Below are 14,572 nucleotides of genomic sequence, written 5' to 3' on the forward strand. Positions count from 1 at the left end.
TCACTATTTAATTTGATGATCGAATTGTTTCAGAGTTGGCCCCTTCACGGGCCTGTGTGTATGCGCCAGCATACCCGTCATTCTCTGTACTTCCTGTGTTCCCAGCGTCCCTGTCCCTGGGATAGGCCATCTCTCCCAGGAACTTGTCTCTGTTCCTTGGAGGATGGTGTCAGAAGCCAGGTTTGGGGTGTTAGGTGTGCTCATTGCTACTGGGGTGTCGCTGCTGTGTGTTCTGGAAATCAAGACTGCCCCCCGACCCCTCCATCTGCAGGCATCTCGTCTCACCCCACAGAGCCCCTTCCCAGCTATGTAGCTCCTTGGGTGGTCAGCCTGCCCTTGCATGCCCGACCCCCGTCTCTGCTGCCAGCTCCTCCTGGCACTTGGGTCCCGAGTCTCCAATCCAGGCCTTTCCCCTGGGTGGACACTGGCGTGGCTCTGACCCTGCGCTCGGCCCTCTCCCCTCAGCCCCCCGAGGGCTGTGACAGTCTGAGTTCTCATGCTTCCGGAAGTGGGTGAAAAACACATGGGCACTTGGTTAGAAGTGTGACAGGCATGTGCCTTTCCTAAGTGGTCTGGGTCCTGCCCCAGTGGCTTCTGCCATCCCAACTGGCCTGGCCTGCAGCAGCCAAGGGGGCTTCCCCCGGCCCCTCTGAGCTGGGTGCTGGGTGCTGGGCCCCAGTGCACGTCCCACTGCTCGTGGCCTCCTCACCTTGTCCTTGGTCCTCGCGTCTCAGGAGCCAGGCAGCCTCGGAGGCTCTGAGCCGTGCTGAGATGCGGGCTGACATCACGAGCCTGTCTGAGGAGCCGTGTACCCACTGCCCGTGGGCACACGCTGACCCTCGTTTCCCCTACAGAGGAGGACATGCTGGCCTTCAATCTGCAGCGTCTGGCCACGCTGGCCTCAGCCTGGTCCCTGGTGGAGGCCGCTGGCCTGGACCACCCTGCCTCCTCAGCCCAGCCCCCTGCTGCCAACGCTTGCAGGGTTCCCACGCTCACCCCCCGAATGCAGATCCTGCAACGCAAGGACACCTGGACCCCCAAGACCAAGCCTGTGAGTGGGGGCCCTGGTCAACCCCATTGCCTGACGCCGTGAGTGTGCCCCCTTGTGGGGCCCGGGCCGGCTCACAGGCCCCATGCCCTGCCCACCAGGTGTGCCCGCTGAAGGCTGCCATCGACCAGCTAGACACACAAGAGGTAGAGATGCGTGTGCGGTTGGCGGAGCTGCAGAGGCGTTACAAGGAGAAGCAGCGGGAGCTGGCCCGCCTGCAGCGCAGGCACGACCACGAGTACGCCAGGGCTTGGCGGGGGAAGCGGTCATAGCCCAGCCCAGGGCCACTGCCTCATGGGAAAGGGTCAGCCCAGGTGTGCTGTTCTGAGCTGGGCTGGACCTGAGGTCTGGGAGGCACCCAGCAGAGGAACCAAGGCGGGTGGGGGAGGGGTCCTGTGGCAGGACCCCCGGCAGAGGCTGGTGAGACTGGTCCTGGGGCAGTAGCAGGACAGGGAGGGTGGTAGTACTAGAGAGCAGGCAGGGGCCAGGGTGGCAGTGGGGGCTTTCTGAGGGCAGCTATAGCAGCGATGGTGGGATCTCCCCAGACCAGCCTATGCAGGAGGGCTGGACCTGGGAGTTGGATGTGGTGGGGGCCGTGGGGACCCTGGCCCAGCCTGCCCTCTATTTGAGGCCCATGCTCTACAGGCCAAGGCTGACCCCCCCACTAGGTCCTATCAGGGAGCCAGGGTGGGTATAAGCCTCTGACCACCCCTCCTCGGCCGCCAGGAGAGAGGACAGTTCAAGGAGCCCCGCGCGGCGAGGGCCAGGCCGGCCAAGGAAACGCAAATACTCCAGCTTGCTGCCTGCCCTGCGTCCTGGGGGCCAGCTCCCCAGGGCAGATGGCAAGAAAGTCAAGTGAGTCCTGGGTGCATGGGATGCCTCGGGTTGGTGGGCACATGGTGGGGCTGGGCTGGCCCAGGTGCCCTCCAGGCCCAGCTGGTGGGCTCTGGACTCTCTGGCTGCCCGGGCTGCTGGCACCCCCTTTACAGCTCCTCCTGGAGACCCAGCATGTCCCTCCCAGATCTCTGGGCCACAGTGTGGTGCGTGTCCAGCAGACAGCCCAGCCCAGAGCCCCCTCCCTCAGCCCGCTGTCAGCTCGCAGCCCTCCCTGGGCTCCTTTCCTCTCGGAGCCACGGTGGGCCTGGAGTGTGGCCACACCCACCCGGAACACCTGGCCGTGGCCTGGCCCCCCTGGCGCCCCTGCTGGCCTGGCCCCCTCGAATGCGAGGCGGCGTTGCGTAAAAGCCTCTTTATCGGCACTGTATAAAGTCGTTGGTCACGCTGCGGTGCTGCGCACGGCTGCTGGGCGATGTTATTATCCATTACCCGCCCGGCGCAGTCGTTGGTGCACTCCCGGGCCTGGTATAATTGTCCTTCTCGACGGCAAACTGCCTCTCCCGGCAGGCCCATTTGCATAAATCCTCCCAGCTCCTCCAAACACGATTGGCGCACGCGTGTGCACACTGCATCAATCCTGATGATTTGGTAATAATAGTTAAATCGGCACTAAATGGTTCCTTCAATTAAGACAGAGGCAAAAAATTAATCTCAGGGCTTTATGTCACAAAACATTAGCAAATGCAGAGAAGGTTACAGGGAGGGGGAGTTCGCGTTGGCTGCCAGCGTGGAGGGTATGCGCCATATGGCTGGGGGGCCCCGAGCTGTCCCTCAACCCTGCCCAGGTGTCACCCAGTAGGGACCTCTAGGGGTCTTCTTGTGAGAACCAGCCAGTGCTGTGGGGGATGCTGGCCAGGGTAGGGCCCGCTGAGGCCAAGGTCTAGCCAGGGGCCCTATCAGGGAGTCTGGCAAGGCTGCCCCTTGCTGTGCTCAAGCCTGCCAGGCGCCAAGCCCCCAGCCCTGGCAGCCCAGTTTTGGTGCTTGCGTCGTGGCCACTTTTCCCCCTGACCTGAGAAGCCAGGCGCTAGCTGAAGGGCGGCAGCCTCAGGACAGGGAAGGGAACCAAGTCCAGGGCCCTCCCTTCCCAAGAATCAGGGCTCCCTCCCACCCACTGTCCATCCCGCTGTGGGGTCTTGCCCTGCCGTGGCTGCCAGCAGTTGGACCCAAGCAGGAAGTGGGAGGGCTGTGGTCCAGGGGCCAAGGATGGCTGCAGGCTGGCTCCCTGCCCAGCCTGCCCTGTGGTCTAGAAGGTAGAAGGCTGGGTCCGGCCACACAAGGCCAGGGCCCAGCCAGGACCCTTAGCTTCCATCTGTGACTCATTTCAATTACTGCCACGTGCGTAGTGCAGGGGACAGGTGAGTGGCCCGGCCTCCAATCCCCATCTGGCAAAGGATGGGCAGCCAAGCTCCCAGCCTCACACGTGTGGAGCTAAGGGAAATGGACTTGGTTTCAGCAGCTCCCCGGGCCCCATCTGGGAGATAAGCAGTGGGGTGTAAGGTCCCCTCCTTTGAGACCCAGAATTAAGGGCAGAGGACAAAGCTCTGAGGGGTCTGACCCTGGCAGTGGGGATACCTGGGGGCTGGGAAGCATGGCCTGGGCACAGATTTCTCTGGTCGCTGCGCCCCCTCCTTCATGGCCGTGGCAGAGGTGTTGGGAGAGGACCCCATTCTCAGGAGCCTCCCCCAGGGCCCTGTGTCCCCAGTCGCTGGCCTGTGTACTCCCCACAGCCCTCAGCCTCACTGAGGCACAATGGTCACGGTCCTCATTTTCCAGGTGAGAACATGAGGCATGGCCCCGGTCACACAGTGGCCCAGCTGGCCACAGAGCCCTGGTCCTCCTGAGCGCTGAGCTGCCCCCAGCCACTGGGCAGAGCGGGCTGGCTTGGATGCGGGTGCCCCGGGGACTTAACACAGGCTCAGCCCCACCCTCCCAGTGTGCTCCGGGAGACAGCCGGGAAAGAAGTGGTGCCCCTGTGAGGGCCCCCCACACACGGAGTTGCACCACGGGGTGCACAGGGCACCTGGATGCCACCACGGGGACTGTCAGGGCAAGGCCCCGGTGCCCACTTTCGCCCCTGTGCCCCCAGGGCAGTGCGGCCCAGCCTGAGCCTGCTGTGCCCCGAGCTGCGGGGTGCTGAGGAGCCCGTGAACAAGCGAAGTGGACTGGAGAAGGGCGTCTGCGTGGGCCTGCAGCCCGGCTCTGCGGTGAGTCCCTGCCGGCCTCACCTCGGCTCAGGTGATGTCGACAGCAGCAGGTGATAGACCCTCCCGAAACCAACACCCAGCAGGGATCCCAGTGCTCAGATGAGCAAACCGAGACATCGGCTCCCTCACAACAGAGGTGGCCCTTGAACCTGCAGGTGTGACTCGGGCTGGTTATGACCCATGATGTCCCCAGCTCACTCCCGCAGAGGGATAGGAAGCAGGGGTCTCGTGATTACAGAAAGGCTTTCCCGGAGTGGGAGTCCACGCGGCCATGGTGGCAGGGGCACAGCTGGTGTCGGGGGCGGGCAGGTGAGAGCAGTGGCCCCTTCCTCAGATGGCTCCCCCTCAGGAGCCAGCATCCTGTTCCTTCTCAGGCAGTGGGCTCCTCCTGTCCCTCTCGTATTCCAGGGTCCTGGGAGGGACGGGTGACAGGTGGTTCTGAGCATTTTGTCACTTTGCTTGTCCCTCTCAGCAGGAGGCTGGTCCCTCTGCCCAGGATACACACACACACCCCTGGGCCCTTGGCCTCCCTCCCTCCAGCCTGAGTAGGGTAGGCAGTCTGGGGGCGGGGCTGTGGAGTAGGAGACAAGTCCTGTACCCCCAAACCAGACACCGTCTCAGCCCCTCAGGAGGGCAAGTTCCAGGAAAGTGCCACCTTCTAAGCGGAGGGGAGACCAGGATCCCTGGCTCAGGTGGGGTCCTGTGAGTGCAGCTGCCACTTGCCATTTGCAGGAGAAGGTTCGGTGCAAGAAGAGCCGCAGTCAAGCTGAGCTGGCATCCACAGTGGCCCACAAGGTGGCCCAGTTGAAGCCAAAGGTTAAGAGCAAGGGGCTGCCCGCCGGCCTCAGCCCGTTTCCAGGGGGGCGTGTCCGGAAGAAGCTGTCTCGAGCCAAGAGCACCAAGGTGACTGGGGCAGGCCGGCATGCACAGCCCGGTGGCGATGACGGCGGCAGGGAAACACCCAAGTTCCCGGCCCAGACAGCAGTGGCCACGGCACATGAGACAGGCAAGTCATTGGTCTCAGCACCATAGCCAGGACCTCTGGGCCACAGTCAGTCAGGGCTGAGGGAGAGGGCAGGCAGGGGCTCCTGAGGGCCACCAGCCACCAGGGAGGACCTCTGGCTAGCACAAGGTGGGGAAGGAAACCCCCCCTGGGGCAGAGCCCAGCGGCTCTCTGCACTCCAACCCCACATGGAGGGCCAAGGGGAGGAGAGAGAGGCCTGCTGAATGCATCCTGGAAAGGGGGCTAAAAATAGTAGTCCTTCAGCCTGCTCCAGCCTCCCTTCCTTCCATGTCTGTCCAGCCTGACCTGGAGGGGTTATCTGGCCCCCAGCAAACACATCCAGAAACAGGCGCCTGGAAAAATAGACACTTCCTCCCCGCAGCCCCTGCCCTTCCAGCCGCGTCTCACTTGAGAAAAAACAAAGGCAGGGGAAGGGGAAGCAGGAAGCAGAGGGTAACCCTGCAGGAGGATCAGAAAGGGGAGGAGGCCGCCCTGGGGAGGGGCTCCCCTGCCCTGCAAGGTGTGTGCCCCTCTGCTCAGGGTGTAAGAAAGAAAGGGAGCCCAGAGAGGCGTCACCCATGCCCACCCCGACGTCCCCGCGGGATACCTGGCCCAGGTGCCCGATCCCCAAAGCAGCCCACGGATGCAGTGGTGGAGCTCCGCTCACAGACCCTCAGCCTATCCACACACGCACGCGAACGATCAGCTCCCCCAAACTACTGCTGCTATGACTCCTAGTCTTCTGATCCCCCACTTCCTCAGGCAGTGGCTATGACAGCGAGAACTGCGAGGGCCTCTTGGGGACAGAGGCACCCCCAAAGGAGTCCGGGCTGGCACTGCATGCTGGGGCCAGCGTCGCTGTGCTGGGGCCTTCACCCTCCTCCGTGGTCAAGATGGAAGCCAACCAGAAGGCGAAGAAGAAGAAGGAGCGGCAGGGCTTGCTAGGTAACTGGGTGGTGAGGGCAGGCTGGGGCGGCCGGGCCGTGGGGCCCCGGCAGCTGGGACCCCTGCAGCAGCACCCCCTCCCTCCCACAGGGGCCTGCCGCCTGTCCAGCCCAGAGAGCGAGGTCAAGATCAAAAGGCGGACAGTGAAGGCCAAGGTGGGCACCAAGCTGGAGCGGGCCACGGCGCGCAGGCCCCCAGGGGCATCAAGCAAGAAGAAAGCCAAGGGCAAGGCCAAGGGTGGCCTCCGGACAGAGCCAGGGGCCGCGCCCAGCAGGGATGCCCTCTTCAGCCCCACCCGGACCTACACTTGCCGCAAGGAAGGCAGCAAGCTGGCCAGTGAGCGCCTCAAGAGAGCCACGCGCAAGAGCACAATGCTCCAGCCAGGACTGCGGGTGAGAGGCAGCGGGCACCCCGCGGTCAGTGGGCATCTTAGGGTCATTGGTCACCTCGTGGTCAGCCGGCACCTGAGGGTCCTGGGCCCAGTGGGGTAGGTGTCTGATGAGAGGCCTCTGTGGCCCTCACTCTCCCTGCTCACTACTCCCGGTCAACCCCCCCGAGTCACAGCCTGGGCTAGCCGTGGGCGGGGAGGCTGGCGCCGCCCTCACCACAGCCCTTTCCCACCGTCCAACAGCGGAAGAACGGGAACTTGTCCATCGCCCTGTCTCCCCTCAACGCCAAGGCCATCCTGGGGAAGGGCAGGAAGGCGGGCAGGATGACAAGCAAGGCCGTCGGCAAGCAGGTAGCATCCCCACCCCGCCCTGGCCCTTGCTCCCGACTTCCCATGGGCGCTGACCCCTCTGGCCCCCCAGGGCAAGGGCCGGGCGGTCAGCCGGCTGCTGGAGAGCTTCGCTGTGGAGGACGACTTCAAGTTCGACGACAGCAGCAGCTTCTCAGAGGAGGACGAGGACGAGGACGGGGACGAGGCCAGTGATCCCCCGAGTGCAGAGCAGAGCGCCGCCCTGGGTGAGCGGCCAGGGGGGCTGGGCGTCTGGGGAGCCGGCCGGTGGGGGCCAGGCACTGACTGTGCGGTCCCCCCAGCGCGCTCGTGCACCATCCACAAGGAGGATCTGCAGGACGGGCTGCCTGTTCTCATCCCCAAGGAGGACAGTCTGCTGTACGCGGGCAGCGTCAGGACCCTGCAGCCCCCTGACATGTGAGGCCGGGCTGTGGGCAGGAGGGACCTACCGTGGCCGGGGTGGTGGCTGTGGACCCGCGGGTCTGTCTCATGCTCCCCTCCTTCCTCCGCTCCCCTCAGCTATAGCATTGTCATTGAGGGCGAGAGAGGCAACCGGCAGAGGATCTACTCACTGGAACAGCTGCTGCAGGAGGCGGTGAGGGACGGCCCCGGGCGGTGGGCCTGGCTGCACCCCGCCCCTCCTGGGTGCCCCTCAGCCCGGCCCCGTCCACTCACACTCCCTGCCTCGGCTGTTCCCACAGGTTCTGGATGTCCAGCCGCAGTCCAGCAGGTACCTCCCTCCTGGCACAAGGGTCTGCGCCTACTGGAGCCAGAAGTCCCGTTGTCTTTACCCAGGCAACGTGGTCCGAGGTGAGCCATGGTCAAGGGCTTCCAGCAAGGGAGGTGAATCCTGCCCCTGCCCCCCCCACCGGGTGAGGGGTGTGGGGCCCCTGGCGTCTGACAGGTGGCTGGACAGGTGCAAGGCTTGCAGGCAGGCCTCGGCCAGGCGTGTGTTTGCACGTGGCTGTGGGGAGAAGTTGGCCCCACATCGCTGTGTGTGTGCCCCAGGGTGTGGGTGATGGATGGCAGTAATGTTACCGCTCCAGCCGCACTGCAGGAGGCGGACGGGGCGCTGTCAGAGGCCCTGGCAGCTCCAAGGTCGAATGTGATCAGGGAGCAGAATCATCCCAGTGTCATTTGTCAGACACCCGGGAGCCTATCCTGTCAGGGAGAGCCCCAGGGCCCTGCGCGGGGGCTGCATGCTCAGTTGGGCCCTGTCCCCAGGTGCCTCCAGCGACGAGGAGGAGGACGCAGACTCCGTGATGGTGGAGTTTGACGATGGGGATACCGGCCACATCGCCGTCTCAAACATCAGGCTGCTGCCTCCAGACTTCAAGATCCAGTGTGAGCCCGGGTGGGGCCCTCCCTGCCCAGAGCCGCCCACAGAGAAGACAAGGGGAGGCGGTCACCCCAGCAGCACAGCACTGAGACCGCTTGTCCACTCTGCAGGCACAGAGCCCTCGCCCGCCCTGCTTGTGTCCAGCAGCTGCCGGAGGTCCAAGAAAGCTTCCCCCGAGGCGCCCCCACCCAGTGAGCCCACTGCCCCCAGCCTGTCCCCCAAGGTGCACGACAGCCCCGAAGCCGCAAAGACCCCAGGGAAGAAATCCGTCAGCAAAGACAGAGCTGGTACTCGAGGGTCTGCTGAGAACCTGGGTGGGGAGGCAGGTGGGGGGTGTGGGGGCCAGAAGAGGCAGGCCAGATGGCACCTCTGACTCTACCTGGCCTCCCCCCAGGCAAAGCAGAGCTCCTAACTGCAGGTGCCAAGCCCCCCTCGGGAGCCTCAGACCACTTCCTGGGCCGCAGGGGCAGCCCGCTGCTGAGCTGGTCGGCGGTGGGGCAGACCAAGCGGAAGGCCGTGGTGGCGACAGCAGGCGGCAAGGGGCCCGGCGCGCTGCAAAACCTCTTCCAGCTCAACGGCAGCGCCAAGAAGCTCCGCGCCCGAGAGGCACTGTTCCCCGTGCACAGCGTGGCTGCGCCCGTGTTCGGCAACGGCTTCCGCGCCGACTCCTTCAGCAGCCTGGCCAGCTCCTATGCACCCTTCATCGGTGGGGCGGGGCCGGGCCTGCCCGGTGGTGCCCACAAGCTGCTGCGGGCCAAGAAGGCCGAGCGGATGGACGCCGAGAAGGGTGGGCGGCGCCGGGCGGGTGGCGAGTTCCTGGTCAAGCTGGACCATGAGGGCGTGACCTCCCCCAAGAACAAGAACTGCAAGGCGCTGCTCATGGGCGACAAGGACCTGGGGCCCAAGCTGGGGCGCCCCCTGCCCAGCCCCAGCTATGCGCACCCAGCCCTCGGGGGCAAGGACAGGAAGGGGCGGGCACCCGTCCACCCACTGCCCATGGGGCTGGCACTGCGCAAGTTTGCGAGCCAGGCCGAGTACCCGCTGCCCTGTGACAGTGACTGCCATAGCTCCTTCTCGGAAGAGGAGGAGGACGGGCCCGGGCTGGCTCCCGGCGTGCCCTCCCGCTTCCTCGCCCGCCTGGCCGTGTCCTCGTCGTCCTCGGGCTCGTCCACCTCATCCTCCTCGGGCTCCCTATCGACCTCCAGCCTCTGCTCCTCGGAGGACGAGGGCTCCTCTTATAGCTCGGACGACGAGGACCCCGCCCTGCTGCTGCAGACCTGCCTCACCCACCCCGTGCCCACCCTGCTGGCCCAGCCCGAGGCCCTGCGCTCCAAGGGGGGTGGCCCCCATGCGCACGCCCAGCGCTGCTTCCTGTCCAGGACCGCCGTGGCTGGTGGGGCTGTGGGCGCGGGCCCCAGCGGCAGCAAAGCCAGGCTCAAGCGCAAGGAGGCCCTGAGCTTCAACAAAGCCAAAGAGGTTTCGCGGAGGCAGCGGCTGCCGTCCGTGGAAAACCGGCCAAAGATCTCAGCCTTCCTGCCTGCCCGGCAGCTCTGGAAGTGGTCAGGGAGCCCCACGCAGGTAGGTGGGCTGGCCCCGTGGCAGGGGGAGGCCAGCGAGGGACCCGGGGAAGCAGCGCGTGCTCCTGCTTTCGGCTCCCTCCCTCTCTCTCCTTGTTGGATTGCTCTGTCTAATTTGAACAACAAAAATTGGGAAACTGCAGGGAAGAACAAACGGGCATTGTGATCCAACGAGGCCAGTGCCCACTGTCTCCATGTCCCCGAGTGCTGGCCTTTGCCTGTACGATCAGTCGTGGAAACGACCGCACCACGGCATGGACGTGGTATGTGGCTTTGTGGTCCCACTTGCCAGGGTTGCCTCGAGCGTCGTTCCTACGATAAACAACACGGCCTGCTTTGGAAGGGCTACGAAAACGCCACTGCACAGCCACAGACGTTTTCGTTTCCTAACACCCTGCAAGTAGACACGCAGGGGTTTACTGCTTGGCTCCTGTGAACTGCGGCTGCAGTGCACATCCCACGGGTTTTGGGCCTGCCTGCCTTCAGAGCCAGCGTTCCTTTAGAGTCACGTACGGTCCTGACGTCATGACCAGTGTGCAGGGCAGGTCCCGTGGGGCCGACTGCATCTGGGAACTGTGGCTACAGCAGTTGCACTGCCCAGTCTTGCCTGCAAAGGTGACCACGCTCACACCTGCACACAAAACACGACTTCTGTCCCCCCTGTACTCTCCTCTCTCTGTCTCGTCATTCTCTCTCCTGCACTTCCTGCCACTGCCTGTCCTGAGTCCTCTGGGCCCCCACATTGCACCTCTGCCTCTGCTTGTCTCCCTGCAGAGACGTGGCATGAAGGGCAGGGCCAGGAAGCTGTTCTATAAGGCCATCGTCCGGGGCAAGGAGACACTGCGTGTCGGGGACTGTGCCGTCTTCCTGTCGGCCGGCCGTCCCAACCTACCCTACATCGGCCGCATCGAGAGCCTGTGGGAGTCGTGGGGCAGCAACATGGTGGTGAAGGTCAAGTGGTTCTACCACCCCGAGGAGACCAAGCTGGGGAAGCGGCAGAGCGATGGGAAGGTGGGGACCTGGGGGCCTGGGGGGAGTGTGGGAGGCGGGCGCCTGCGATGGTGTCAGGAGGACCTGGGGGTGCTGGAGGACCTGGACGTGCTGGGGGGACTAGGGGTGGGGCCTAGGAGTGGAGGGTGGGACCTGAGGGTGGTGTAGGCAGCAGCCAAAACCAGGAGAGTGGTCGTCTACGAATACCCTCTCCCTCCCTCACACCTCAAGACCTCCTGGCCCAAGTGTGACATAGGCCCCAGGAAGCCACACTGAGAGCGCCAGCCTTGGAGCCAGGCCTCCTGGGCTCCTCCCTGCTGTGCTTCCATGGCTCCTCGTGAAACGGGTGATGGTTTCACCTTGTGGGAGCTGTGACCCACGGCAGCACGTAGCACCGAGCAGCCCCTCTCTGCCCGTGAGCCCTCGCTCCCGGCCTCCCAAGGCCAGCCTGAGAGAAACGCCCCAACCCTCTCTCCAGTCTCCCTGGGAAGGACCCATTGTTTGCAGATGGTGCAGAAACAGGCATGTCCCCAGCTCTGTGGGGCGCAGGCTCCCACCACACTGTCCAAGGCCTATCGAGGGGCCGCCCAGAGACACGGGGTCAGTCCAGGGTTGGGTGGGCACACAGGCCAGGCTGGCCTCCGACGCCCAGTGCTCCACGCCCCACAGAACGCGCTGTACCAGTCCTGCCATGAGGATGAGAACGACGTGCAGACCATCTCCCACAAGTGCCAGGTCGTGGGGCGCGAGCAGTATGAGCAGATGACACGGAGCCGCAAGTGCCAGGACCGGAGGGACCTGTACTACCTGGCGGGCACCTACGACCCCGCCACGGGGCGCCTGGTGACAGCCGATGGCGTGCCCATCCTGTGCTGAGCCTTCGCTGGCCCGGCGGTGCCATGGTGGCCAGGAGGACGCCGGCCAGGTGGCACCACCCCAACCCCGCCGAGCGGGAGGTGGGGCAAGTGAGCAAATATGCAAACCCACCGATGCAAGATCCAGGCTTTTGTATTATTTTCCCTGGAAAGAGAGCTCCTGGGCACCGGAAGCCAGTCCCACCAGCCCACACGGAGGGTCAGCTGTGCCCCCACGGGGCACCCCGCCGCCCGCTCTCTGTTTTCCCGCACCGGCAGTTCACGAGAGATTAGAATCCAAGCCATATTTTCCCTAGTACCTCCGACTGTCTCCCACCAGGGAAAGCAGAAATCAGGTGTGTTGTCTATTTATTTCTCTGTGTAAATATTGTATTTCTGCGGGGAAGTTTTATGGAAAAAAAAGTGGAAAAGGATTTCTTTTCCCCACATGCGTGACAAGGGCGTGTGTATGCGTGTGTGCGTGTATGTGTGTGCGTGTGTGTGCGTATGAGTCGGGATTTTGTTCTGGGGAGTTTTCTTTGAAAATGCACTGTTTTCCTCAGCCTAGCTGAGTTCTGACTGGGGCGTCTGTGACGACAGAGGCAGCCGGGGGCCGGAGGCCACAGGAGGGGTCGGAGAGGACCCTAGGTTACACCCACTGATCTCTTGGACTGTGTAAGATGGAAGTCACGCTCGAGTTTATTCCCTTTTAATCCATCTCCTGGGGAAAAAAGTATTGGGGGGAGGGTTCCACGATGAGGGTCCCTCGGGAAGAGGAGATTCCAGAAGCTAAAATGAAAACCAGGAGTGTCGCCCTGGAGTGTGACAGCAGCCATATGTATCTTACCTCTGTTTAAAACAAAACAAAAATGAACAAATATTTTAAAGTATTGATATGAAAAAGTGATGTTTTGATTTTATTTCTCGAATATTCCAAGTTATTTCTGATTTCCCTTTGTCTGGCATCCACTCAGAGCAGGGAAGTGATCAACCCCGCCAACACGTGTGGGGGTTTCTGGGCCTTTTCTGTGGCCACTTGGCAGAGCCGGTGGCCTGGCAGCTGGTGCTTAGACAAGAACAGGGGTCTCTCCTGCCCACACCCTGGCCTCGCATGCAGGGAGCAACCGCTTGGGGCTGTTCACCCGCATCCAGCTCCCTGGGTACCATGGTACTGGGTGGGGCCCCTAGACCCTCAGCAACCGCCCCATAACCCCAGACAACTTGTCACCTCTTCACTTCTCCTGAGGCCAAGAGGGACAGACAGGGCAAATGAGACCTGTGGCCCAACGGCCTTGTCCCCAATAGGCACTAATGGCCACATGCTCCCCGTTTCCCACTGCACAAGGCTCTCCTGGTCCCTCTGGGAGCCCCAGGAAAGTCTCCACACACACGTCAGCCGCTGCTCCTTGGGACGAGCTCTTGTGTAACCCACAGACATAGCCCAAGTCCCCAGGAAATGGATGTTGGTGGGTGCCTGGCACCCCAACCCCAGCACCTAGTCCCCCTTTCTGTCCAACCATCCCAGCCCCACCTGGTGGGCCCCTCCTCCCACTCCTGGCACCTCCAAGGGAAGTGCAGGGCTTGGGAGGGGTTCCCCTGCACCTCAGCTTACCTCTCCCATCCCGACTCTCCCCTTTGTCTTGGCACGAGTGCAATATGTCATTGTCAGTGGTCGTCCGGGACACGACGGGGGAAGCAGAAAGATGATGGAGAAGGCGAGGCCGGGAGCCCAGGTGGACAATGGGGATGGCCCAGCCACAGAAATTAGAGTCTAAGGCTATTTGCATCCCAAGCACCAGGCCGGAGAGCAAGGAAGGGCACCCTTTCCTTGGCCCTCTTGTCGATTCTTTTCCCTCTTCTGCTGGATTATGTCTGTCCTTCACCTTCTCTCCCCTTTCCCTCTGTGCGTGTGATGGCGTGGCCCCTCCCCCCACCTGGCGCAACCTGACAGAAGCACGGCTATTGTAAATGTGTAAACTAAGAGGAGGGTTGGGGTTTTTTTTTCAATGTAAACACTAAAAACAAACAAAAAACACAAAGGTTTTATGAACAGCAAACTCTATGTAAAGGCATTTTAGTATTAAATTTTTTATTGATAACTTGCTTAAGAATAAATATATGAACTATTGTACAGGTTTTCCGTGGTCCAGAATCCTAACTGCCTCTGTCCGTGTGTACGTCACACGGTGACTCCCGGGAGGCCCCAGAGGCTGGGGTCTCAGCAGACATGTCCAAGCCCTGGGGTGTCTGGGCCGGTCCAGCCCCTTATTAGCTGGAGCAGAGCCCCTTGTGCCTCTTGGCTTCAGCCTGTGTGACAAACGTGTGACCAGAATGAGTTTGGGGTGTCCTTGCCCTTCGAGATACCCCCCCACCCCACCTTATAGGATCTCACTGAGTAGGACAGACGTCCAGCGTGAACCAGGCCATGCAGCCAGGGCTGGCACCTCAGGTGGAGAGGAGGGGAAGGTACAGGCACAGGGCACAGGCACACGGGAAAGGCAGGTCCCTGAAGTGCTGTGGCCCAACGGGACGGGTCTGGGCAGACCAGACAGCATACACCCTCATCAAGGAGGGCAGGAATCTATTCATTCAACATTTTCTCAGCTGACATCTGTGCAGGGGTCACAGACAACACTCCTGATTGTTAAACGCAGGGTTGGCACCCCAAGGTTGGAGGCATCAGGAAAGAGGGTACATCTGGGGAGCCCGGAAGCTGCCCCAACACGGTCCCCCCTCTAGTTAGGCAGAGCCGTACCCAGTTAGGGAGAGGCTGCAGGCTGAAAACTTTCTGGAAGCCTGCCTCCTAGCCAGGGGGATCACACTGGTCCCTACACCTCCAGGACCCCTGCGGAGGGAGGCCCAAGCTGGCATTAGGGGCCCCCATGAGGGTCAGGGCAGGTATGCAGGAACAAGGTCAGCATGGAAAGTGGGGCTACGACCCAGACCCTGGTGCACCCCCCCCCCCCACACACACACACA

The 14,572-nt window shown here is 62.8% G+C and overlaps 1 protein-coding gene across 3 annotated transcripts in view; it reads left to right on the plus strand.

Moving 5' to 3' along the window:
• BAHCC1 (BAH domain and coiled-coil containing 1) overlaps nucleotides 1–13,722 on the plus strand; it is a 58,421-nt gene extending 44,699 nt beyond the window's left edge. The window contains exons 11-28 of one of the 3 annotated variants that reach the window (XR_004421328.1): nucleotides 855–1,051; nucleotides 1,150–1,286; nucleotides 1,775–1,903; nucleotides 4,032–4,149; nucleotides 4,882–5,155; nucleotides 5,915–6,097; nucleotides 6,188–6,489; nucleotides 6,729–6,836; nucleotides 6,907–7,060; nucleotides 7,136–7,250; nucleotides 7,353–7,428; nucleotides 7,535–7,643; nucleotides 8,058–8,177; nucleotides 8,283–8,459; nucleotides 8,567–9,750; nucleotides 10,524–10,760; nucleotides 11,409–11,949; nucleotides 12,157–13,722. Coding sequence is in view for 2 of the 3 variants with exons in the window: in XM_033090517.1 (XP_032946408.1) it covers nucleotides 855–1,051; nucleotides 1,150–1,286; nucleotides 1,775–1,903; nucleotides 4,032–4,149; nucleotides 4,882–5,155; nucleotides 5,915–6,097; nucleotides 6,188–6,489; nucleotides 6,729–6,836; nucleotides 6,907–7,060; nucleotides 7,136–7,250; nucleotides 7,353–7,428; nucleotides 7,535–7,643; nucleotides 8,058–8,177; nucleotides 8,283–8,459; nucleotides 8,567–9,750; nucleotides 10,524–10,760; nucleotides 11,409–11,615 (3,827 nt within the window). In the remaining variant the exon portion in view is untranslated. The other 2 variants (XM_033090517.1, XM_033090519.1) reach the window with 2 other exon arrangements.
• The last annotated feature ends 850 nt before the right edge of the window (nucleotides 13,723–14,572 follow it).

The sequence above is a fragment of the Rhinolophus ferrumequinum genome, chromosome 21 (assembly GCF_004115265.2).
Source record: "Rhinolophus ferrumequinum isolate MPI-CBG mRhiFer1 chromosome 21, mRhiFer1_v1.p, whole genome shotgun sequence".
Lineage (NCBI taxonomy): Eukaryota > Metazoa > Chordata > Mammalia > Chiroptera > Rhinolophidae > Rhinolophus > Rhinolophus ferrumequinum.